Consider the following 25961-nt stretch of genomic DNA (forward strand, 5'->3'; position numbering starts at 1 on the left):
TCCTCAACTTACATCTGCAGAGTCCCTTTTGTCATGTGCTATGGTTTGAATGTATCCCCCAAAGTTCATGTATTGGACACTTAATCCCCAGTGTAACAGTGTTGAGAGGTGGAATCTTTCGGACATGATTAGGTCATGAGGACAGAGTCCTCATGAATGGATTAATGACATTATCACAGGAATGGGTTAGTTATTGCAGGAGTGGGTTACTTATCATAGGAGTGGGTTCCTGATAAAATGATACATTAGGCCCCCTTCTCTCTCTCTTATTCTCTTTCTCTCTCTCTCGTGCTTTCTCGCCCTTCCACCATGGGATGATGCAGCAAGAAGGCCTTCACCAGATGCAGGCCCCTTGACCCTGGACTCCCCAGCCTCTAGAACTGTAAAAAAATAAATTTCTTTTCTTTATAAATTCCCCAGTTAGTAGTAGTCTGTAATAGCAACACAAAACGAACTGAGACACCATATAAGGTGACACAGTCACAGGTTCCAGGGATTAGGACGTGGACATCTTTGGGTGCCATTATTCTGCCTACCACTGGTTATACAAGTAGTGGAAGCAGGATTCAACTCTAGGCTCAGCTCCAGCTCCTAAGCCGTTAGAGCAAAACAAAGAGAAACAGGCAAGTGACATGATCTCTCATGGCAGTGGGTAGAGAGGGGAGAGCCTGGAGCAAATGGCCCTAATGGAGCATTTGTGATAACTGCTATGTATAAGAAAGACATGGCACTCAGGGCCCACCTGAGTCATAGAAAACCCGCCATCTTGAAAGCTTAGGCAACCATGCGTTCATTTAACAGGTATTTGCTGAGTACCTGATATGTGTCAGGCACTGTCCTAAGCGCTGGGATTCTAAGCACTAGCAGTGAGTAACACAGGTCAAAATCCCTCCACACCCATGTTCATTGCAGCATTATTCACAATAGCAAAGACATGGAATCAACCCAAATGCCCATAATGGTAGACTGGATAAAGAAAAATGTGGTACATATGTGCCATGGAATGAAAAGGAATGAGCAGCCATGAAAAGGAATGAGATCAGGTCCTTTTGGGGAATGGATAGAGCTGGAAGCCATTATCCTCAGCAAATAACGCAGGAACAGAAAACCAAATATCGCGTGTTCTCACTTATAGGTGGGAGGTGAACAATGAGAACACATGGACACAGGGAGGGGACAACACACATAGGCCCCTGTCACAGGGTAGGGTCAGGGGAGAGAAAGCATTAGGATAAATAGCTAATGCATGCTGGGCTTACTACCTAGGTGATGAGTTGATAGGTACCGCAAACCACCGTGGCACACATTTACCTATGTAACAAACCTATACATCCTGCACATATACCCTGGAACTTAAAATGAAAACAAAAATTAAAAAAAAAAAAAAATCCCTGCCCTCATGGAGTTCCCTCCAGTGAAGTGTTTTAGTTTCCCAAGGCTGCCATAACAAATTACTACCAACACAAATTTAACCTCTCCTAGTTCTGGAGGCCAGAAGTCTGAAATCAAGGTGTCAGCAGAGCTGGGCTCCCTCTGGAGGCTATAGGGGCATATCCTTCCTCACCTCTCCCAGCTCCGGGTGACTCCTGGTATTTCTTGGCTCGGGGTAGGATAACCATCTCTGCCCCGGTCTTCACATGGCCTTCTTCTGTGTGTCCAAATTTCCCTCTCCTTTCTCCTAGAAAATTCCCATTCACTGGGACACCCTAAATCCAGGATGATTTCATCTCGACATCCTTAACTCATTACATCGGCAAAGACCCTATTTCTACATAAGGTCACATTCTGAGGTTCTGATGGTCATGAATTTGGGGGAACACTCTTTAACGCATGACATGAGGGAAGATGGACAGTGTAAAAATAAATGAGGAAAGAGAGAACATGTCACAGAGTAAACAGGGCTGTGAAGAAAAATAAAGCAGAAAAAGGAAATGGGGAGCGCTAGTTGGAAGCAGGGGGCGCTAAATTTAAACAGGGGGCCCTGGAAAGCCTCAGTGAGAAGGGGCATCTGAGCCAAGACCCGAAGGGGCACACTCAGTTTTGGGGGTCTCTGCCTTCATAGGCTATTGCACTGTTGAGCGGAATGGCTGACATTTTGAGACAGAAGAGCCTTCCTCCTTTCCTTCCAATCCGGGATGTGTCCTCGTGCAGATCTCAAGCTTGACATCTGTGCGGTGACACTTCTTTATGGTCCAGTGCGGCTCTAATGACAGCGATAATGATAATGGAATTGGGTACGGCCCCTCCTTCTCGTGTGAGGACCCCATTGTGCTGACTAATTGTGTAGAAGCAAGTAGGACAACTGTCTGTGGGGTGGAAGCGGTGGGGAGCGAAGAGGAATACGTTCTTTGGGCCTCGGGAAATTACTGGATTACCATGGCATGGGCTGAGTCCATGCATCTGGGTTACTGCGAATGCTGGAAGGGATTTGGGGGAGCTTTCCAACCTTGGAACGGGTTTGGGAGTCAACCTGTGTCCTGCGGATTCTCCACCTCCTTTTTCAGCTGTGGGAGGAGCTGTGAGTTCTATGTATTGCAAAGCAGAAGGCGAAGAGGGGATAGCAGTGTTAAGGGGCACTCTCCACCCTTGGTGTCCCAGACAGTTGGCACTGGGAAAGTGGTCGCCATGCTTAGAAGCCAGGGTTTGTTTTTTGTTTTTTGTTTCTGTGTTTAGACGGAGTCTCACTCTGTTGTCAGGCTGGAGTGCAATGGCGTGATCTCGGCTCACTGCAACCTCTGCCTCCTGGGTTCAAGTGATTGTCCTGCCTCAGCCTCCCGAGTAGCTGGGACTATAGGCGCGTGCCACTATGCTTGCCTAATTTTTGTATTTTTAGATGAGACGGGGTTTCACCATGTTGGCCAGGATGGTCTCAATCTCTTGACCTCGTGATCCCCCCACTTCTGCCTCCCAAAGTGCTGGGATGACAGGCGTGAGCCACCATGCCCAGCCGGGTTTGTTTGTTCTTTAGTGGAGCTAGTGACTGATGTTCTCAGACCTCAGCCTCCGCTGTACTTACCTGCACCATCTCTTTAATGGATGCTCTCTGACTTCCAACAAGCACCATTAAGAACATCCCTTTTAGTAAATATATGTTGTAATGGAATAGATTTTTTTTGAAATGACCTTATCTCAGGCAGCATGCACTTTCATAAGAATGTATTGATTGGCCTTTAAATATTCCTCAAATGTTTTCACTTGTCTCTGTGACCTAGTATTTGTCCTGTTCCCAGCATCTCCTCCATATCCAAACACAATGTTCAGATCTTCATTCGAAGCCTTCCTGCCAGTATTTTGTTTTTTGCTTTTTAAACATTTGGATGCTTTTATTCTGCTATATGGAGGGTGCACTGTTTCTGATAGGCCAAATGTGGGATTTGATACTGCTTTCAGGAGGATCGGGTTTTAATATCATTGCCACCTGTTTAGTGGTGGGGAAACTGAGGCCCACAGAGGCTAAGGAATGTGGCTCCCAGTTACACAGGGAGTATATGGGAGGGCAGCTTTGAACCCAGACCTTTCTGACTCAAGAGGTGTCATTTTCACATTTTTATTTCCAGCTGTTGTTTTTTTAAATAGCTCCCCTAAATTATTTAGTTCGTGATTTGCGTTTGGAAATAGAAAACACCAACTTTTAGTACACTCATCGCCCACAAAAGAACCACAAGGAGCAAAGGCCACACCGGTTTTGTGTGAGTGTTTCAGTCTGCAAATGTGTTTTTTGTGTGCTAAATAGCTCAGAGTTTCAAGACAAAGGCTGGTTTTCCACCACGCCAGTGAACAGGCCAACCTCGTGAACAAAAATCAATGAAATGACTTCTGCTGGTATCACTGAAACATAGACAAGAATTTAGTCACTTTAAAATTTCCTTCTTAACCCAATTCAGCTACCTTTTGTTGAATGCCAGCCGTGGGCCAGGTCCTGTACTAGGCCCTGGGGAAAACAAAGATGTATGAGGGTCTGCTGTGGAGAAGCTCACAGGTGAGTGTGGGAATAATTTCAGTACACCATGCAGAGTGCTCTAATAGCTGGTACTCAAGGCATGAAAGGACTCCAGAGAATCCTTTAATATTTAGGAGGAAAGAGAGTTGTGATTAAGAATCCTCCAAGAAGCCTTGAATTGTGTCTGCCTCCTTACATAGAAAAGGCATGTTGGGCATTGAGCTGGTGTGTGAGCAATGCCAAAGGGCATCTGGTCAACCTCATTGCCCAAATCCCTTTCTCATCACTACCATTTTGTCTTTGGCTTATGTCATCCAAGTTTTTGCCTATATTTTCTGTTCCATTTTCCCATATAATATAATAACAACTAATATTTATTGAGGCATAATTGTAAACTCTTAGAACAGATGTACATTTTTCTCCCAACTTCATCAGGTGAAAACTATTATTTGCATTTCTGCAGATGGAGAGCCTGAGACACAGAGAGGGCACATGGCTTGCTTGGGGTCACTGGCTTGCAAACTGCACAACCGCTATCCCCCTTCCTTCACTAAGTTCTAGCCAAGCTGGTCTATTTCATCAGTTCCTTGCAGAGACCATACTTTAAGTGCACTCAGATACTCTGCACATGCTGTTCCTTCTGCCTGGAATGCTCTTCCCACTACAATTTTTTTTTTTTTTTTGAGACAGAGTCTTGCTCTGTCACCCAGGCTGGAGTGCAATAGCATGATCTCGACTCACTGCAAGCTCTGCCTCCAGTTCAAGCAATTCTCGTGCCTCAGTTTCCTGAGTAGCTGGGATTACAGGCATGCACCACCTCACCCGGCTAATTTTTTGTGTTTTTATTAGAGACAGGGTTTCACCAGGTTGGCCAGGATGGTCTTGAGCTCCTGGCCTCAAGTGATCTGGCCTCCCAAAGTGCTAGGATTACAGGCATGAGCCACTAGCATCAGGCCTCTTCCCACTGCTCTTATGGTTCTCATCCTTGAATGCTTAGCTGAAATGCCTACTTTCTTCACTAGCCTGTCTAAAGTAGGTTCCTTTCTCCTATATCTTTGGTTTCTGCAGAAGACATACCTCAATTTGAAATTATTTTAAATGATTGTCCGTTTATTTGGTTTTTGTCTGTGTGCCTCTCTGGACTATAAGCTCAATAAGAGAAGGAACTTAACTGGCTTATCCATTGAAATGTCCGCAGTGCCTAGTGGAGTGTTTGGCATCCAATGGGCTCTCAGTTCATATCTGTAGAATGAATGCCAGGTATGGTCCTAGGCCCTGAGGGTGCAAAGGTGAATAAAGTGGTCCTTTCCCTTTGGGGGATTTACAGTGTAGCTGGAGAGACAGGCAGGCAATCAGCAACTAATGCAGTATGCTGTGTAGACTAGGAACATGTGTAAATGTCATGGGGACACAGAGGAGGGAGTGACTGCTTTGCCTGGAGTCTGAGCAAATATCATAGAGGAGGACACTGAAATAGCCCTTGAACAAGGAACGTGATTTCACCAAGTGTTGCAGGCCCAGAGGCATTCAGGGCAGTGAGGATAGCACACGCTCGGGAGGGCCGGGCCTGTTTGCCCTGTATGTGTTTATCAAATGCCTACTCTCCACGAGGCACTATGGAATAGATATCAGGGACAGGTATTTTTAGGAGCTTGCAGTCTAGATAGAGTGACAGACTCATCAACCAAACCTACCTGGGGATGAGTTTGAAGAGGAAGGCAGGGGCCAGATCACAGTGTCGGGGTCAGAGATGAGCATGGAAACATGTGTTGCAGACTGGGGGTGCTGAAAGGCATGTAGACAGGAGAGTCTGGTATGGGAGAAAGGGTATCATGAGAGATTTTTAAGCAGGGAGTAACATCATCAGCTCTTGCATAAGAATAACCCAGATGTTGGTGTGGAGGTTGATGAGAGAAACAGGAAGTGGGAAGGGGGAGACCTCATTTGGCTGCTGCAGGAACCCAGGTGAGAGGTGGGGGGTAAGCATGGGTTGTAAAGGATGCTTAGAATTAATAGGCCATGATCAGTTGGGTACAAGAGTTACCCAAACTAGCCAAAATAGGCACAAAGTTTTCTAATTTGATCCGCCATGTGGATTATTGCTCATTAAACCAGACCAGGTAGCGGTTCCCAATGTGTGTGACTAGAATTTCTCATCCCTCAGAACATCCTTCAGCAAAAAAGCTGGAAGATGGTACATCATTCGTTCTTGTCTCGGAAAGTTACAAAGCACAGTGGCGTCTTCAAGGCTCTGAGAAGTCCTGCAGCAGAGAGACTTGTTTAATTTTATTTAACTAGTGTTTCCCAGCTTCTTGGCAATAGAACCCTACTTCAATATTAACACCCAAAACAACCCCAGGAACACAGTTCAGTTTGAAAAATGCTGAGATATTGAATAAAACTTGTATTTTCCTATATGGCCATATCTTGGAAGAATCTACTTACTATTATGCTGGCATTTGTGATGTCGCTACCCTGGAAGCCTTTACAATTTTTGAGCAATTTGGTGTGGTAGTAAGAGATGGATGCCAGTGCCAGATACCATGCTAACTAACCTCTCTGCACCTCCGTTTCTCAACCTCTGACATGGAGGTGGTAACAATAACACCTACTTCATGGGCTGGTTGTGAGGATTACTGTGTTAATTCCCAGAAGTCCCCAGAAACAATGCCTGGCCTATGGGCACTAGGAAGGTGCTATTGTTTGAAAATGTCACCTGAAAAGCATGTGTTGGGAATTTAATCCCCAATGCAACTCTGTTGAAAGGTGGGACCTAATGAGAGGTGTTTAGGTCATGAGGGCTCTGCCTTTGTGAATGGATTAATGCCAAGCATAGAAGGGCTTCAGGCTGCAAATTCCAGTCTCTTTCTCTTGTTCACATGTGCATGCTCTCGCCCTCTCTTGCTCGTCCACCTCCCGCTGTGGGATGATGCAGCAATAAGGCCCTCGCCAGATGCAGGCCCCTCGACCTTGGACTCTCCAGCCTCCAGAACTGTAAAAAATAAATTTCTTGTCTTTATAAATTACCCAGTCTGTGGTATTCTATTATAGCAACACAAAACAGACGAAGACAGATGGGCTCAGTCACTATTAGCTATTCTGAGAGGCAGTATAGGTAGCTGATGAGACCACAGGCTTTGAGGCTACACTGCCTGACTTAGTAGGTCAGCTCCTCTGCTTGCTATCTCTGTGACCTTAGGAAAGCAATATGGAACCAGCTATGCCTCAGTTTCCCCATCTGTGAAGCAGGGACAATTATTGCAGCTACTTAGAGGTTTGTTGTGAATAATAAATGAATCAAATCATGTGAAAAGACATTGCCTGGCATGTTAGATGTTTTTGCTTAAAAAAATTTTCTAAATTGTCTCTGTTATTAGCATAATTTTATCATGTAGATTGACTTTCAGCTTCAGTGATGAAGACCCAATTTTCCAATTTTTCCTGGTCTTATGTTTTGGCATTCCCCTCTTAAAGACTCTGGAGGCCTTTCATTTGAAGTTTAGTTTGTCACAGACTTCCTATTCTCTTCTATTCAGTAGGCTTGGTTTCCTCATCTCGTGGACTGGCAATTGTCAAGAAAGTCCCCCGATTCTGGGGACCACCTGACCCTTCCATTGGGCTCTGTGCCTTCTCTAAAAATGCAGACATCTGTTTCAAATCACTTAGCAAAAGACCTTGAGATGCTTTTATAGCAAAGCCCTCCCCCAGCATGGATGCAGTCTCCTGTTTCTTGGGAGAGAGAGAAGCTGGATTGTTTCCTTGTTAAAAGTTTTCTGATATTATATCAGTGTAGAATCTTTGGAACAGTTCACACTAACCCCCACATTCAAGCCACTTACCTGATATGTAGTTATCAGATTCCTTCAGGGACTGTCTGCTCTTGGTGAACAATTAGATTAGAGGATGCTGATGAAATTTGAGTGGCAGGAAGTAGAAGTTACATTTCTGAGTTCAGAGTTTCTATTTCAAGGTTGAGTAAGTGGTAAATTTTTACTGCAAGATTCTAGCCTGATAGAGTCGGCCTCTCAAGGCCCCCCAGCCCAGCCCATGGGTATTTTACCTGCTTGGAAACTTCGGCGCCTTTTCAGAGGTGGGCCTCCCTGCTCTTTATGTTGGCATGAAAACAATTAATAATTTAAGCCATGCCCATTAAAAAAAAAAGAAATGCTGTATAAAAACAATACTGTAATAATAAATTTAAAAGTCGATCCAGCTGAGCACTGTTCCCAGACTACCAGCTGAGCAGAAACACAAATAAGTAAAGACGAAAACTGCTATATAATGCAAATGGCTGCAATCTCGTTGTTTTCTGCTATTCTTTATTGCAAATATATAGTAGTAAAGTTACATTATGGATAAGTAGGTTTTGTGGGCTAACCTGGAAACCTAATCACTGTTTATAACATTATTTCTATGGGGGAAAGTGCATTTTATATTAGAAACAGATGGTCTGCAAGAAAAATTTTTTGGCAGTAGAATGGATTTCTAAGTCCAGAGCCACCTGGAATTTTCACCTCTTGCTAGTTGTGTGGTTGTGTTGTATTCACAGCTAGTGATAGAGGAAAATTAGAGGCCTCTCAGAATCCCCGCTTCTGTTCTCCCCCAAATCCTTGCTACCCTCTTCATCCTACAGTCTCTGCCTTACCTTCTCTTTTCTCTGTTTCTGGGGTCCCCATCCCTGTGTCCTTGTCCTGGCCCAGCCCCACCCTCCAACCACTGGTTGAGGTCCCAGGAAGCCAGGAGGAACTATGAATGTCCTTTATTAAGTGGTGGTTAGGATCTATAGGAAGGCATGCAGCAAGGGGGCCAAGTTTGTGGGCTCTGAAATAAGACTTCGGCCACTTGGCAGCTGTGTGGCCTTGATATGTTACTGTACTTCTCTGAGCTTCTGTTTCATCCGTATAGAGCGGGGTTGTTGTGAGAACTAACTGCAAACACTCCCAGCAGTGCCTGGCACAGAGTAATATTCCCTCCATGCCAGTGTGTGGTGGGGTAATTATTCAGGGATACTATGGGTTACACATATTTCTAAGAACCCAGGAAGCAAACCCATTGTATAGAAAGACTTTCTAAGTTTCAAACAGTGAACTTAGAAACAAGTGTCTGGGACCTTCCTGTTTATGACTCGGGGCCAGAGTAGGTTTGGAACTGTTTTTTTTTTTTCTTTTTAATCTGTTGGGGGTGAGGGAGGGGGCGGTTACATACTTACATAGCTGAACGGCAATATCAAACTCTAGTATTATCTCGAATACGTTAAGCTCTACAGCAGATTTTATAGCAAACTAACAAGAACAGCTTTCTTAAATAGTTTCATTGACTGAATTGTTTCTACATACAGTGTTTTTCACATAAGGGAAGTCTTTTTAAATTACCTTTTTGGTTTGGGGGATTTTTTTTTTTTTTCAGGCAATCTTTGCATTTGGGCGGATTCTGTTTTCTAATTTGCAAATAGGCTTGTGTCTGCCTGCAGGCTTTATCATGAAAGTATTAGCTCTAACTGGAAATAAGGACTAGAAAAATAAAATACTGACTGGGAGTCTGAGGACTTTGGGATAGATCCTCAGTAGAGGGTGGAGCAAAAGTAACAATAAGTCAAGAAAGCAAACGTATCTCTACCAATTTCTCTAGAATATGTCCATTCTTATCCAAATCCAATTTTCCTCCTATTCTTGGCCTGAAGAAATTGAAATGAAGCCATTAAGATATCAGCCTATCTGAGAGTGCATCACTGAAGAATCAGCCTCGCTCAGAGTCCTGTGTGACAATGAGATTTTAATTTAATTAGGGCAGTGGCTCAAGTGTTTATGCGCTTGACCGTTGCTCTTGTTAACACGCAGGAATTAGAGTGATAGCTTTCGAAAGGAAATATTTCGGAGTAACTAGCTTTGTTTACTAAAATATGGGAGCTACAAGATCTGCTCTGTAAGAAATGTAAATGTATGAGTAATATGCTGTCATGAAGATTTTATAATCTGCAATATTTGAGAAGTAATAAGATACTGTTGTTGGCTGGCCATCTGGTTATACATACTTGGTGTCATGGTTTGCTTTTCATTTTTTCATTTTTTATTTTTACTGGTGAGAGGCAAGGAATAGGAGTTCAGAGGTGGTGGGGTTTTTCTATATATATATGTACAAACAAGGAATTTATGTTTAGTTGCTTAACATGGTTAGATTTTGGTTTAGCCTTATGCAGAATAAAAAATGAAAGGTTCATTATATATTTTCTTTTCTCTTTTTTTTTCAAAAAAATAAAATGAAAACCTCACCGCCTAATTTGGTCCCCAGATTCAAACTTTTAGCTTAGTTTAAAAATAGTCTCTTTGGCATAAGTTGGAGTCAGACATGAATTAAAACTCTAGAAAGAAAAATCAGCAATGGAAAAGACCTATAGAGATTTCATATTTCATCCTTTCATTCAAAAATATTTATTGAAACCCTAGTATTTGCATATCATGCTGCCAGACACTGAGGGATTTGCTAAAGAAATATTAAAGACCTTCTCCCTTCTTTGAGGAGCTTAGAGCTTACTTGGGGAGAACTGAGATAGACTTAGGAAACAGTTAAGTTGTAATTCAAGGCAGCATATGATTAAATACCAAAATACGTACTTCCGACAAGAAATGCTATAGGAGTTCAGAAAAGAGAGTGAGAACTCAGTGGCACTACTGTTTTCTGCCTACAAATTGGCAAATTGTGGCACTATTTGTATGAAATATTTTACACTTGTTTTTTTGGCAGCCTTAGGCTTTGACTCCCAGGCAGCATTAAGAGCCAACAAAAATATTTGTACTCCAGTCTCTTCAGAATCGGCTTTTTTTTTTTTTTTTTTTTTTTTTCTTATAGGCAGAGGAAGTGCCTTACACAAACCAGAGTGCCCATGAGAGGCAGGGAGTTTTTGACAGTCATGATCTATTTCAGATACAACCGAAAGAACCAGCTTCGTCATTCTGTTTTTCAATCCAGCAGTGCTTGTCTCTCCGTTGCAAACTCTCTCTGACATTGAGAGGCGGTTTAATTTGAATTTAATGTCCGTGACGGACGAGCTAGCCATCAAGGGTCAGATAAATGTATGGCTTTGGAGAATTGCTGATGAAAATCCTCCTGGTTATAATGTTGGAGAAGAAACTGACACAGATGTAGTAGGGGGTGGAACACAGATGTGCTCGCTGGGAGCAGGGTTCCCCAAATGTCAGCAGCCGGTGACACGCTAAAGGTATTGTGCTTGGGGATGACGTTTAGTGAAACTCACTGACTTCCTGTTCTATTTTTGCCATATTCAGATTAACACAGAGCTCAAAGATGAAGCCATGAGGCCTAAATTCTTAAGAATTAAGAGAGAGAGAGAGAGAGAGTAGAGGAAGGAGAAGAAATAAAACCTTTAGGAAGCCAAATACACTATTTGGGCCCATCCATTCCTTATTCTGCTCACATCCCCTCGGGGACTCCCTGTAGCTGAATGTGGTCATCACTTGGTTGCTTTTCAATCTTATGATTCATGTGTTTTCAGTTTCTCTTAAAATTCAGCATCACTGGTTTACCACCCCTGCATTTTAATCTTCAGCCTTGAGGAGGTGTAGTACTAGAAGTATTTCGTTCATTCCTTGACACTATTCAATGGATTATCTATGGAGTCCAGCACCCTTTGGTGATAACATGGCTGTTGGTGTTTGTTCTTCTTGCCGGGTCGGTGCCCCAACTGGTGAGGCAAGGGTTCCCAAGTTAGCGTGACCTAGAGTGACTGACATATCAAGCAAGCCAGTGATCTCGCCACTCAGCTTCTGAGCATCTCTTTATCAAAGTAGTTGACCCTGGCCACAGCTTAAGACTTATCTGGGTCATCCTCTGAGCTGGGTGACTTGGGAAAATGGCCCTGGAAAAATGTTTCACCTATATCTTTTGATATAATTTGGTATCTGTCTAAATAAATGTTATGCAGCAGATGGTTATGGAATGTCTTACCAAATTCTTAGGCAGACTCTGCCCTTGAAATATTTCTATTTAATTATCATACTGCAAAGCACAAAATAGTAACTTTATTATTGTTATTTTCTAAAACAAAATCAAGTTACACAATAGGTTGATATTCTGGGAATGAATAGCAAACCTAAAATTTATACAATATGTGAACTCTTTCTTCCTTGAGCTGTTCTTTGCTAGGTATTTCTAAAAGGGAGTTCCTTATTTCAGAATCCATGAGAGGATGTGTTCGGATATATTTGGCGATGTCATCTTGAGAGATGGCTCAGGAGTCGAAGTTCAACACGTTGTCTACATTTGTTCTTTGCTCCTAGACATGATGGAAAAAAATGCTCTGCTGTTTTCTTGTTGCTTTTCATGGTTTTAGCATCATGTTCCTATTCTCTCTCAAATCAATAATCCACTGTACAAAGTCTGGCATTCTGTACTGAAGCCAAGTATAAAAAAGTTTTAACTAACGCATGTATGGGGTCGCTGTTTTGTTGCCACATTTTTTTAGGTGCACTTTCCAAGGAGATTGTGTACGTTCAGAGACCTTAGAAAACTGGCTGGATATTTCGTCTGGAGTGAAAAAGTGCCCTAAAATTCAGATAATTCGAAGCAGTAAAGACAAGGTAAGAGGAAAGATTTTAATTTGTCCTCATTGTATTGTCTCATTTTGCACAGCGGATGCTGACTTCCTTCTGTGTGTAAAATATCTATTAGCAATTAAACATGCTTAGTGATAGCACTCCATTCATTTAGCACTCATTAATGAATATTGAATGCCTACCAGATGCCGTCTACTCTGCAAGGTGCTGGGGATATAGCAGTAACCAAGTCACATCATGGGCCTGCTCTCGTGGAGTTTGTTGTCTTGTGGAGCTGAAGATGACTCTCAATGGTTGAACTGGAAGAAGAGTTGGACTTCTAATGTAGTAGAAATACATATTGCTTTTGAAAGTAGAGAAAAAAGAAGTTCAGATTCATGGTCAACGAGATTCCTTAAATGTGGCTCAATTGCAGAATTTTGTTTAGTGTAATGGTCCCTTATCCTAATGTGTTGAGTCTTCTCCAGTAACCATCTTACGAACATAGCTTCCAACAGTCTTGGTAGAGATGGAGAGAAGGCCAACGTGGGCAGTGACTATCCCATGTGAGGTCCTTTGGAAAGCCAGTGGGCCCTCGTTATGGTAGCACCACTCTTGACAACACATCAGCCCTGTCATTGGATGAGAGAAGGGAGCAAGGAGCATATTTAAGCATTTTCAGATGCACATGCCAACCATGCCCTACGGGAAAAGGGAATTCCTGCCTTGCAATCTCAGTGGTGCTATAAGGAGACATTTTCTCCCTAATGACGGCTCTTGTGTTATGAATAATTGCACGGAGTCCTCTGTTATGAATAATTGTACAGCAGCCAGCTGACCTGTCTGTTGAGCTCACTGTGTTCTGTTTGAATGCCACATTAACAAGGAAATGGGCCACTTTCTCTTTTCCCTTACACTTTGCCATTTCAGAGAAATGGCAAGAACTTTACCACTTACGATGATTTAACATTTAATAAAGGAGAGCCAAAGTATTTAATGAGTGATAAATAATAAAAGAATCAAGCTTTTAAGTCGTAACTGATCAGAACTAACAGATTTAAAGCTATTTGGCTGTTGTCACTTTCTGTTGTCTTCCTGGAGAAAAAAGAAAAAAAAGAACTTTCATACAAACTTCTACGAGCCGTGAATCAGAGTGAATTGATTTGGTGGAAAAGATTCTTAGGCATCTAAACTTAGGTGTATCCAAATTCTAATTTCTCTCATCAGTCTGAAAAATAGCCAAATTTGGCGCTAATAGAGAATAGTAGAAAGTAGAATACCATAATCCTTGAATATACCCAGGACTCTGATTAGTGGTTAAGATTCTGGAAGATTTTTTTTCTTACATCATTTAAAAAAATGTAAGGATAATACTTCAGCTAAATGTAGTGGGAAGAAGTAGCTTGTTCATTAAATAAAAAGTGCTGTTTATACAACTTCCTTACCTAGCTAGGGGCTCATGATTACAAGTTAATCACTGTTTATATCTAGTCTAGAACATTTCAAAAACTGCTTACCACCCAAACAACCACTGGTGTTTTCTTCCTCGCCCTAAGTCCCACTGTGGTTTACCCTAATCTTCCCAGAGACTTCCCACACAGCCACTGCCTCACTCTCTCCAGCTCACCACCACTCTCAAAGTAAAGAAGATAAGAAGTTTGTAATTTGATTAAAGCTATCCTTTCAAACCAACTTCGGACTAACTATTTTAATAGTGTTGACAAGCCATCTGATTCTATCTCTTGATCACATTATTTCAAAATATTTCCTACCCTATTGCCACCTTCAGCTTACCTGAAAATCTCAGGTCTTTGTTTAAATGAAACTGACCCTGACCTATGGAGACGGCAGTCTAGGGTCATGTTCAGTTCCATCTATTAGCTCTGTTCAAAGGCTATTTGCTACCTGCCTTTCATATACTTAGTAACATTCTAGTTACTTTGTAGGCAGAGAAAAACCTCCATATAATACAGAAGCTCTGTTCACAGAAGCTTTGTTTCTTTCCACAAAACAATTAAAAGATAGTACATCCTCATACTCACTATGGGATCAGCATTAAAAAGAAATAATTAGAGCAATTCCAGTTGTCCTGGAGGGATTTCTGTGAGCTTTTGTTGAGTAAAAACAGCAAGATGCATAAAAGTGTTCCTAGCATGATCTTACATTGACCAAAAAATGTCCCTGTACACATTTATGTATATATGTCTCTATGTGATTATTTGAGCATAGGCAAAAATATGGAGGAATTCATACACGGTTGTAAACATGGGCTCCCGTGGTGGAATGACTGATGTGGTGGAGAAGGAAAGCAGAGATATGTAATAAAAATAGAAAACACACAGAAATAAAATTATTGTTATTATTTATTATACTTAAGTTCTAGGGTACATGTGCACAACGTGCAGTTTTGTTACATATGTATACATGTGTCATGTTGGTTTGCTGCACCCATCAGCTCATCATTTACATTAGGTATTTCTCCTAATGCTTTCCCTCCCCCAGGCCCCCACCCCTCGGCAGGCCCCATTGTGTGATGTTCCCCATCCTGTGTCCAAGTGATCTCATTGTTCAGTTCCCACCTGTGAGTGAGAACATGAGGTGTTTGGTTTTCTGTCCCTGTGATAGTTTGCTGAGAATGATGGTTTCCAGCTTCATCCATGTCCCTGCAAAGGACATGAACTCATCCTTTTTTATGGCTGCATAGTATTCCATGGTGTATATGTACCACATGTTCTTAATCCAGCCTATCATTGATGGACATTTGGGTTGGTTCCGAGTCTCTGCTATTGTGAATGGTGCCACAATAAACATATGTCTGCATGTGTCTTTATAGTAGCATGATTTATAATCCTTTGGGTATATACCCAGTAATGGGATGGCTGGGTCAAATGGTATTTCTAGTTCTAGATCCTTGAGGGATCGCCCCACTGTCTTCCACAATGGTTGAACTAGTTTACACTCCTACCAACAGTGTAAAAGTGTTCCTATTTCTCCACATCCTCTCTAGCACCTGTTGTTTCCTGACTTTTCAATGATTGCCATTGACTTTTTAATGATTGCCATTCTAACTGGCGTGAGATTATATCTCATTGTGGTTTTGATTTGCATTTCTCTGATGACCAGTGATGAGTACCTTTGCATATGTGTGTTGGCTGCATAAATGTCTTCTTCTGAGAGCTGTCTGTTCATATCTTTTGCCCACTTTTTGATGGGGTTGTTTTTTTCTTGTAAATTTGTTTGAGTTCTTTGTAGATTCTGGATATTAGCCCTTTGTCAGATGGGTAGATTGCAAAAATTTTCTCCCATTCTGTAGGTTGCCTGTTCACTCTGATGTTAGTTTCTTTCGCCGTGCAGAAGCTCTTTAGTTTAATTAGATCCCATTTGTCTATTTTGGCTTTTGTTGCCATTGCTTTTGGTGTTTTAGTCATGAAGTCTTTGCCCATGCCTATGTCCTGAATGGTATTGCCTAGGTTTTCTTCTAGGTTTTTATGGTTTTAGGTCTAACATTTAAGTCTTTAATCCATCTTGAATTGATTTTTTGTATAAGGTATATAAGGAAGGGATCCAGTTTCAGCTTTCTACATTTTTTTTTTTTTTTTTTTTTTTTTTTTTTGAGAGGGAGTCTTGCTCTGTCACTCAGACTGGAGTGCAGTGGCATGATCTAGGCTCACTGCAACCTCCACCTCCCAGGTTCAAGGGATTCTCCTGCCTCAGCCTCCCAAGTAGCTAGGATTACAGGCACATACCACTATGCCCGGCTAATTGGAATAAAAGTATTTCTTAAACAATGTGGTTCCTAGAGGAGAGACACTGGAACCTTTTTTTTTTTTTTTTTTTTTTTAGACAGGGTCTCACTCTGTCACCTAGGCTAGAGTGCAAAGAGGTGATCATAATTTACTGCAGCCTTGAACCCCTGGGCTCAAGGGATCCTCCCACGTCAGCCTCTCAAGTAACTGGGACTAGAGGTGTGAACCACCACACCCAGCTAATTTAAAAAATTTTTTTTATAGAGATAAGGTCTCCCTATGTTGCCCAGGCTGGTCTCAAATCCCTGGACTCAAGTGATCCTCCCACCTCAGCCTCTGAAAGTGCTGGGATTATAGGCATAAGTGACCATGCCCATCCTAGAAACATTCTTTTACAGATCTGAACTAACACAAGGAATTCCACCATTGCTAATACTATTGACATTATTTATAAAGCTCTGTCCACTGCAGTAACACAAGAAACAAATAAAACATATAATTATTCGAATTAAATATACAAAAACCATTATTTACTCATCTTAAGTGGCTGCATATCTGCAGAATCTAAATATGTTAGCTTTAAATATTATTCAAATGAATAAAAATTAAATGAAGTGCTGAATGTTCAATAAATATTTAAATATCAATAGCCTTACTACATGTCAAATAAAACAAACTTTTAACCTCATTAATAAAAGGTTCTATTCATAAAAACAACAGAACTACTCAGCCATAAACTTAAAAAGCAAGGTACATATCCTGCTTTAAAACCATTTTTGCTAAGAGATATGTGTTGAAGTCAGCTACCAAAAATAGTGATTTTGCTTTGAACAACTTAGCTTAAGCCATTCTAGTTAGATAGCAGAGCAATGGTGTATTAAAGCTATTTTTTTTTTTTTTTTTTTTTGAGACGAAGTTTCACTCTTGTTTCCCAGGCTGGAGTGCAATGGCATGATCTCCCCTCACTGCAACCTCTGCCTCCTGGTTCAAGCGGTTCTCCTGCCTCAGCCTCCTGAGTAGCTAGGATTACAGGTGCCTGCCACCACCATGCCTGCCTAATTTTTTTATGTTTTAAGGAGAGATGGGGTTTCACCATGTTGGCCAGGCTGGTCTCGAACTCCTGACCTCAGCTGCCTGCCTTGGCCTCCCAGAGTGCTGGGATTACAAGCGTAAGCCACTGCGCCCAGCCTTAAGGCTATTTATAATTTATCATAGCAAAACCTTATCAATTAAAAACATAAGCATAAACAAAAATAAAAACAAAAATACACAAAGCGTTTTCTTAGAATATATGGAAAACCTCTTGAACATATTCAGGCATGTTCTACATTTCTTGGTGAGAAGATATCACAAAAATAGCACTTCTTCCTCACCTATTTTTCTTGATTTCATGTAATTCCAATGATTTTTGAATTAGTGTTTATTTAAAGTTAATATAAAATTCATGGAATTTTATAAAAATATAATATAAAAGCTCATGGAATAACATGAGCTGATCAAGAATATCCAAAACATATTTTGAAAAGAAAGAAGTTGATTTAGGCAAGACCACTCCCATTAGATTGCAAACATAGATGATAGATAGATATCAACAATAATTTAATCCATGATTCTGGTTTAAAAATAGGAATATAGATTCATAAAATATAGTAGAAAGCTCAGAAATAGATGTAAAATTTTTAAGGAACAGATATCATAAAATGAGAGGAAACAAAAATTATTTCATAAAATGTGTGAGATAACTGGCTTATACTATGGAAACATAATTTCGTATTTTACATTAAATATAAAATAAAATTTAGACTAATTAAGAAATTGATATGTAAAGATAAGTCACAGAAGAACTAACAGAAAATGAAGTTGAACATAATTTTACCTCTGAAGCAATATGGTATGTAATAACAAAAGAAAAATATTCATATATATGACTTCCTTTTACAAAAAGTAAGAGTTAACTTGGCCGGGCATGGTGGCTCATGCCTGTAATCCCAGCACTTTGGGAGACCAAGGCAGGCAGATCACCTGAAGGTCAAGAGTTCTAGACCAGCCTGGCCAACATGGTGAAACACTGTCTCTACTAAAAATACAAAAATATTTAGCCAGGCATGGTGTCAGGCACCTGTAATCCCAGCTACTCGGGAGGCTGAGACAGGAGAATTGCTTGAATCTGGGAGGTGAAGGTTGCAGTGAACCAAGATCGTGCCACTGCACTCCAGCCTGGCTGACAAGAGCAAAACTCTGTCAAAAAAAAAAAAAAAAAAAGAGTTAACTAAACCACACACTTCAGGAAAATATTTGCCACTAAAAAAATATTCATCATAAGATAATAACACTAAGAAAAATTAAAAAGAAAAACATCAGTACACCAAAAAGTAACTGGGCCAAAACACAGATATTCTCACAAGAGGAGATTCAGAAAGTAGATAGAAATATGGAAATATGTTCAACCTCACTAGTTTTCAAATAAATACAAATTAAAGCGATAATAAGCTATGCTAACACCCAGTGTTGGTGATGCCAATTAGCACAACCTTTTTGGAAAGCAGTTTGGCAGCATGTTTCAAAATTCATAAATATATTCATTCTGTTTGAAGCATTAATTTCAGCCTTAGAATCCTGAGGAAATAACTTGAAAGAAGAAAATCCCTAGGCATGAAGATGCTCTTGCAGTAGCATTTATAGAATTAGAAACCTGGAAATAACGAAACTGTTTAGCAATAAGGAATGATTCAGTATAATATGTCGATCTGATAAGAGTGTTGTACAGCAAGCAATTCTTTGGCCCTGTGGATATTGCCAGCTAATTGACACCCCAGCTGCCTTTGCATCCCATCTGCCCTTTAAGTCTTCACTCCCTCTTCATCCAGCTTGATTCAAGAAAGAGCCATCAGCCTGGTAAGGAGTCCCATGCTGGGTTTCTTAGGACAAAGCTTCAGCTTTTTAACCATACTCGCCTGGACCCCAAGTTACGCAAAAATACCTTCACCTCACTGGCTCCTCTCTCCTTCCGCTGCACCTGAAAAAACATGCTGTCTCTTCTTTTCAGGTCCACTCCAACCTGGTTTCTGCCCCACTGTTCCCCTGAACCGGTTCTTGCTAAGGTCACTAGTGAACTCCATGCAGCCGTTCCAGTGGACACTTTAAGGTCATCTTACTTGGCTGATAGCGTTCTTGAAACTGTCTTTTCCATTGCTTTCCGTGGCACGCCCACTCCGTGCTCTCCTTCTTCTCTGTGGCCAGGCCTCAATTTCCTTGCTGGGCCTTGCTGGTGCCCTCTCTCCCTGTGTCTAAATATTGGAGCCATTTAAGGCCCAGTTTTGGTTCTTCCTCTCTCCTTACTCTACATTTTGTCTGTAGACAATCTTATCCACTTTCATAGCTTTATCAATCATCTGTATGTTCATGTCTCCTTTATCCCCACCCCAGATTGCTCCTCTGAGCTCCAGGCCCATACCCAACTTGACACATCTGCTCAAGTATCACACAAGTATCTTGAACTACATACACCCCAAATTGAAGTCTTGAATCTTCCACCCATCTGCCTCTCCCTCAGTATGCCCCATCTCCATGTATGGTACCTATGGTACCTCCATCCATCCATTTGCTCGCCAGCATCCTCCATATCCACATCCCCCACTTCCAGTCCTGCCCCATGCTACTTCTAAGGGGTACCTTGACTGCCTGGTTCTTTCCCTTTCTATTGTACCATCTTAGCTCAGTCATCTCTTGATGATTCCTTGATACCATGTGACCCTCCAATTTTATTCTGGTGGAATGTTCTATACTTCTACTAGTCTATAAGCTCTTTGAGGGCAAGGACCATAGCTGTTTGGTTCACTGGTATAATCAGTACCATTGTGCAGCACTTGGCATATGTTGCAAGCTTGATAAATATTTGTGGAATAAATAAATGAAATAATTATAGTTATGTAAAACTACATATGTGAGAACTAGAAGGAAATGTGGAAACTTTAAAAGAGTTGTTGAAAATGTGATTTTTAAAAATTCTGACACTCTTGTGAATTCAATTTAAGACATACATGTATACAAGATAATATGTGATAGTGTGCTAAGATGTGTGGTGCGGATATAAATGCTGTGTTGAAGATTCAGCATGAATGAGAGTTCAGGCGTTTGTTGAAGATAAGTTAGTGGGAATGGTTTGGGATCTTTTACTGAGCCCAGAATTCCCGAAAGACAATTGAACTTCAGTCCAGGTGAAGTGGACTGAAAGAACTTGCCTTCTTCCAGCATGATAATATGGCCAGAACTTTTTGAAAATGGAAAGATAGGGGTGACCTCCAGGGACTAGACAAGACTTAGCAAGCTTATCAGAGAACCAGGGAAACAGCAGAATCTTAGTTGGCAGTGCAGCAAGTCTGGGAGGAAGTGAGATGTATAACAGAAGACAGACAGCTGCCAGGTTGTCTAGACTATGGCTCTTCATAGGAGGTGATAAGGTTCCTGCACTCCCAGGTTCCTTTTACTTGGCCCACGTTCCCACCAGATCCCATCATGCACCTGATGCAAAAGGAGTCCACTGTTGCCATGTTAATTCCTATAATTTTCGTTTTGAACAGGAGACCTGGCTGCCTTGTTACTTTGGACCATTTCCTTGGGAAAAAGCTACTTTGGGAACATTTCAAGATTGTCTTTTTGTGTCCCTACTATACACATACACACATGTACAGGCACACAGACGTATCCCTGTACACATACAAACATACACACACACAAACACTCCCTCCACCCGAATTTAATCATATGTTTGACCACAAGCAAAACCTTAACTAATTCTAAAGCACATTTCACAGGCCACCTTCTTTAATCATTATCTAACAATATTAGCCATAAGGAATAGTTGACAAATGTATCTTCACACCTAGGGGATCATCAAGGCATGCCATCTTAAATGAACCCCAGATCAAAGAGAAACGGATGAAAAAAAGTCATGTGTTTGGATGGGAATACTTAATATCATAGATATAAATTTTTCGAACATTAAGGCATATATTTAATACAATTTCATTTAGACTCAGTCTCTTCAACCCCTTTGGATAAAATGAACTTAGTTCATATGGATGAATAATGTCCAGGAAACGCTAAGAAAATTATGAAAATAGCGATAAAGAAGGAGAGATTTGCCTTATCAGATGCTAAATATATTTAAAATTACAGGAGCAAAAACTTAATGACATTGGAATAGAAGTAGATCAATAGATTATTGAAAGAGAGCGGAGTTCAGAAATAGATTCCAGATAAATGGAAATTTAACATAGGACAAAATGGTATTTCAATTCAGTGGGAAAAGGAGGTTTGTTTTTTGTTTAATAAATGGCTGTGACATAATTGATTAACCATCTGGATAAAGTTGTACCCTTATCTCACACTGTATATAAAAATAAATTCCAGATGGATTAAAGACATCAGCTTAAAAAATAAAGCAATAAAGACGTTGGAATAATTTTATATTTGTCCGTAAGCTAGAGTTTGGGAAGCACTTTATAGCTGAGACAAGAAACCCTGTATTTGATTACTTAAAAGCACATTGTGTAAGGATAAAAGATGCCACAAGCAAAAGTTACAAGACAAACAATAGATTAGGAGAAAAATATGTGTCAGAAATATGACAGATAAAGATTAATATCTACACCATGCGGAGAGCTCTTGAAAATTGATAAGAAAAATATACGCACAAAGCAGAAAAATGGTCAAAGAATAAGAATATGCAGTGTACAAAAGAGCAAACCCAATAGCCAACAAAACATCTATTCTTTTATATTTTTATTTATTTATTTATTTATTTTTGGAGGTAGTGTCTTGCTCTGTCACCCAGAAACATCTATTCTTTACATCAGCTCTTCTGAGAAATTCTCCTTCCTGTGGCAGGTCAAAAGGTGAGATCATATGAGGCTCTGTGATGGAAATGAGGCAAAAATCATCATTTTTTCCCTGTATCTTCCCTGCACAGACTACAGTGACTGTGGTGGGAAGCTTCTCTCCAAGACACTCAAAGTGCATGGTGAAGAACGTGGACTCTAGCAGGGAGCTCTGCCAGAATAAAAGTCAGCCCAACCGGACCTGCACCTGTAGCATCCCAACCAGAGCAACCTACAAAGGTATGTGGACTCTTTATTTTTGTTATAAAGTCAAAAAAAACAAGGGAACCTCCTGAGTTTAGTTTGCCCAAGGAATCGGAATAGTTCCCCCTCTGTAGACTCCCTCCCTCCCTACCTTCTGGTTCCCACTTTTCCTCTGGGTCCTCCTCACCTCTGATTTACCTCATTCCTTGACTCCAAGACCCCACTATCAGATATGCCTGGGCAATGATAAGAGGAGGGCAAGTTGGATAGGAGAGTGCAGAAAAGCCAGATAGCATTGGGCCAACTGTACCCAAATGGTTTAGATAATTCAGAGATCTGAAAAGCAAGAAATGCCCTGGGTGAGATGAGAAATTTTAACAATCAGTATTCTATCAGTTTGAGTTCATTGCATTCATACATCCATCCAGGGAGTATTTATTGTACATCTACTATATGTGAGGCACTATGCTAGGTGCTAGGGATACAGTGACTCCCCCTTGCCCCTAAAAAAAAACACTGTGCACAGGGATAGAGAGAAGTAAGTAGCTCGTTACAATGCAGTGTGTAAATGCAGGGAACACAGAGTACCATGAGAAGCACATGAAAAATGTACCTGACAAGACATGGCAGAGGGGGAAGGGGGGAAGGAAAGCTTCCTGGAGGAAGTGATGTCCAGACAAGGCGAGGGTAGAGTTGAGCCAGACAAAGAGGAGGGGGATGGGTATTTCAGACAGAGACCAACCTGCATGATGTCCAGGAGAGAAAAAGCTTTGTTTGAAGAACCAAAAGAGCTTCTATATGGCCAAGGCAAATGGGGTAGGGGAAGGTGGAAAGGGGAAAGGAAGAGAAGGTAGATACCAAAGGAGGTATCTTGGGGACCATGAAAGGCCTTGTGAACTGTGAATCCTGGGAGCTGTGATGAGATGCTGAAAGGTTGAAGCTGGAGACTGGCAGCACAATCAGATTTATATTACAGAAAGGTTCAATTGTGCATTGTCTGTCTTTCCTACTGGAATGTAAGACCCATGGAGGCAGGGACTTTGGGAAGACGTCTTCACTGCTGTGCTTTGAACTGTGTCTGGCACAACATAGCCATTCACAATCAATAAATGTTTCTTGACTGAATGAATGAATGAATAGCTTGAAGGTGGAGAATGGGCCAAAGAAGTGAAAGACTGAAAGACTGAGTTCCGAAAGATCAGATAGGAAAGCTATTGGAGCTATCAGATTTCCTATCAGATAGGAAAGCTATCACCTATTGGTCCAGGTGAGAAGGAAAGTGAGAGCTGGAGGAGAAGCCAAGGGGGATGGAGAGAAGTGGATTCAATAGATGGTTAGGAGGTACAGTGGGCAGACTGAGGACTCCTGGGTCTCTTTGGATGAGAAAGACTAGAAGTAGAGTTGAGTTCATGGAGAACGTCTCCAGGACTGAGTGATGATCATTAATGGAGCTGAGTGGGTTTTGTGGTGAGAGCTGGAGTTACCCAATATCTTAGTCCATTCTGGCTGCTATAACAAAATACCTTAGACTAGATAATTTATAAACAATAGAAATGTATTGCTTACAGCTCTGGTGGCTGGGGAGTCCAAGGTCAAGGCTCCAGCAAATTCAGTGTCTGGTAAGGGCTTGGCCTCTGACTCCACAGATCGTGCCTTGTTGCTGTATTCTCACATGCAGAAGGGGCAAGGGAACTCTCTCAAGCCTCTTTTATAAGAACACTAATCACATTCATGAGGGTGCAGTCCTCATGATTTAATCACTTCACAAAGCCCCCATGGCTTAATACTACCACATTGGGTATTAGATTCCAACTTATGAATTTAGGGGAGACATAAATAATCAGACCATAGAACCCAATTGATCCTAAATCCTTCAAAAGGCAATTTAATGCACCAGGCCAGAGATGTGAGCTTAAAAATGCTCTTAGCCACTGGGTGGTGGCTGTTTGGGACTGATTGCTTGGAAAATCACCTCAATTTTCCACTTTACTTTGTCCACACTGGTGGTGCAGCCTTTGTGATGCATTTCTGGTTAATTTTGTTCATTAAAACGCAGACCTTGCTCACCTATAAAATATGCCTCTGAAGTATTTGAGATCACCTTGTAAAGCTAGTTGGTTGCTTTTAGATCCTCCATCAGTTGCACCCAACCCTTCACCTGCCGTTTTCTGAATATCTTATATATTCCGAACAGGCAAACAAATTCGCTTCCCAGCCTCTTGTACTCAGCCAGCCAGCGACCATTGCCATGCCAAGCCTTTATCCATGGCCTTCTTTGAACCTAGAATGGCCTCCCCTCTTTCACAAAATCCTGTCTCCCTTTCTGCTTTGAAACATTGGAGAAAGTCACCTCTTCCCATATGCCCTTGCCAGATTCTGCTCTGACTTTCTCAGCCATTCTAACACCACTTTGGTCCTCCATGCACACCCCTGTCTTGGTACCCAGGTTACCAGAGGGAACTGAAACCACTCATATGGTTGTTTCCTTGACTGTGCTGTCATCACCTAAATTATTTTACCTCTTCCAGAATAACTGTAAATGCTTTCCTAGAAGAAATCATGAATATTCATTTCCTTGTGATATTTCCAAATAGAGTTTTGTGCCTATTTGGTGCTTGAAAAAATGTATGACTTTTGCAGTCTTCATCACTGGACACTTACAGATTTCACTGGAGTGTATTTTCACTGGGAGTCCCTCCGAGCTGACTGTCCCTGTGTTCATTCTATTCACATGTATCAAGTGTCTGTGCAGAGGCTTTTGCAGAGAGGTCATGCCAGCCCTCCAAGCCTCTTTGTCTTGAGAACAGAAGATGATCATTTCACACACACCCTCTGTATGTGAACCGAATTTTATATGGAATTCTGACTTTCAGGGGGAGTGTTATTGCTGTGCAGAAGGACCTTAAAGTAAGGGTTTTTAGACTTTGGGAACCACACACTAATAACATTTCAATAAGAAAATTAGGGGTGCCAACAGAGTCAAGCCAGATTCTTATTTTGTCAAGACTTGGATTTAAAAAGCACCCTCTCGGCCGGGTGTGGTTGCACACACCTGTAATCCCAGCATTTTGGGAGGCTAAGGCGGGCAGATCACTTGAGGTCAGGAGTTCAAGACCAGCCTAGCCAACATGGTAAAACCCCGTCTCTACTAAAATAAACAAACAAACAAACAAATAAATAGCACCACCTCCTATTCCTATTAATTCATCAAAGGAAAAATATATTAATACCTTGTGATTAGCACTGGTTCCTGGACAGAAGGGGATTTGAAAAGTGCTACTCTGTATTGTGGCCCCAAACCTAGGCTCTATACAATCGTTTCATGGGGAGTGATGCAACCACAGGTTCCTGGGTCCACCCCAGGCTTGCTAAATCAGAATATTTAGGGGCATGGCCCTGGGATCTATATTTTTATAAATATCTCAGGTGATTCTGATAGACAACTGGGTTTGAGAATCACTACCCTGGATAGAGTATATATATTTAAATATTCTATTTCTCTAATGCTGATTTAGTAGTTTTGAAATCCTTGTTATTTTGTTCTTTTGGGGTTTTCTAACCAATGAGTAGGCTTTCAAAGGCAAATAAGAAAACCTTTATCACAGATTTGGTGACAGTTGACCCCAAGAAGATCGTGGAACCC

The 25961-nt window shown here is 41.3% G+C and overlaps 1 protein-coding gene across 1 annotated transcript in view; it reads left to right on the top strand.

Moving 5' to 3' along the window:
- The window catches only part of PLXNC1 (plexin C1), a 156962-nt gene that overhangs the window by 48193 nt on the left and 82808 nt on the right, over positions 1-25961 (top strand). The window contains 2 exon segments of the mRNA NM_001261691.1: positions 12420-12534; positions 22207-22354. Of these exon segments, the coding sequence (NP_001248620.1) occupies positions 12420-12534; positions 22207-22354 (263 nt within the window).

This window comes from Macaca mulatta, chromosome 11, assembly GCF_049350105.2.
Source record: "Macaca mulatta isolate MMU2019108-1 chromosome 11, T2T-MMU8v2.0, whole genome shotgun sequence".
Classification (NCBI taxonomy): Eukaryota; Metazoa; Chordata; class Mammalia; order Primates; family Cercopithecidae; genus Macaca; species Macaca mulatta.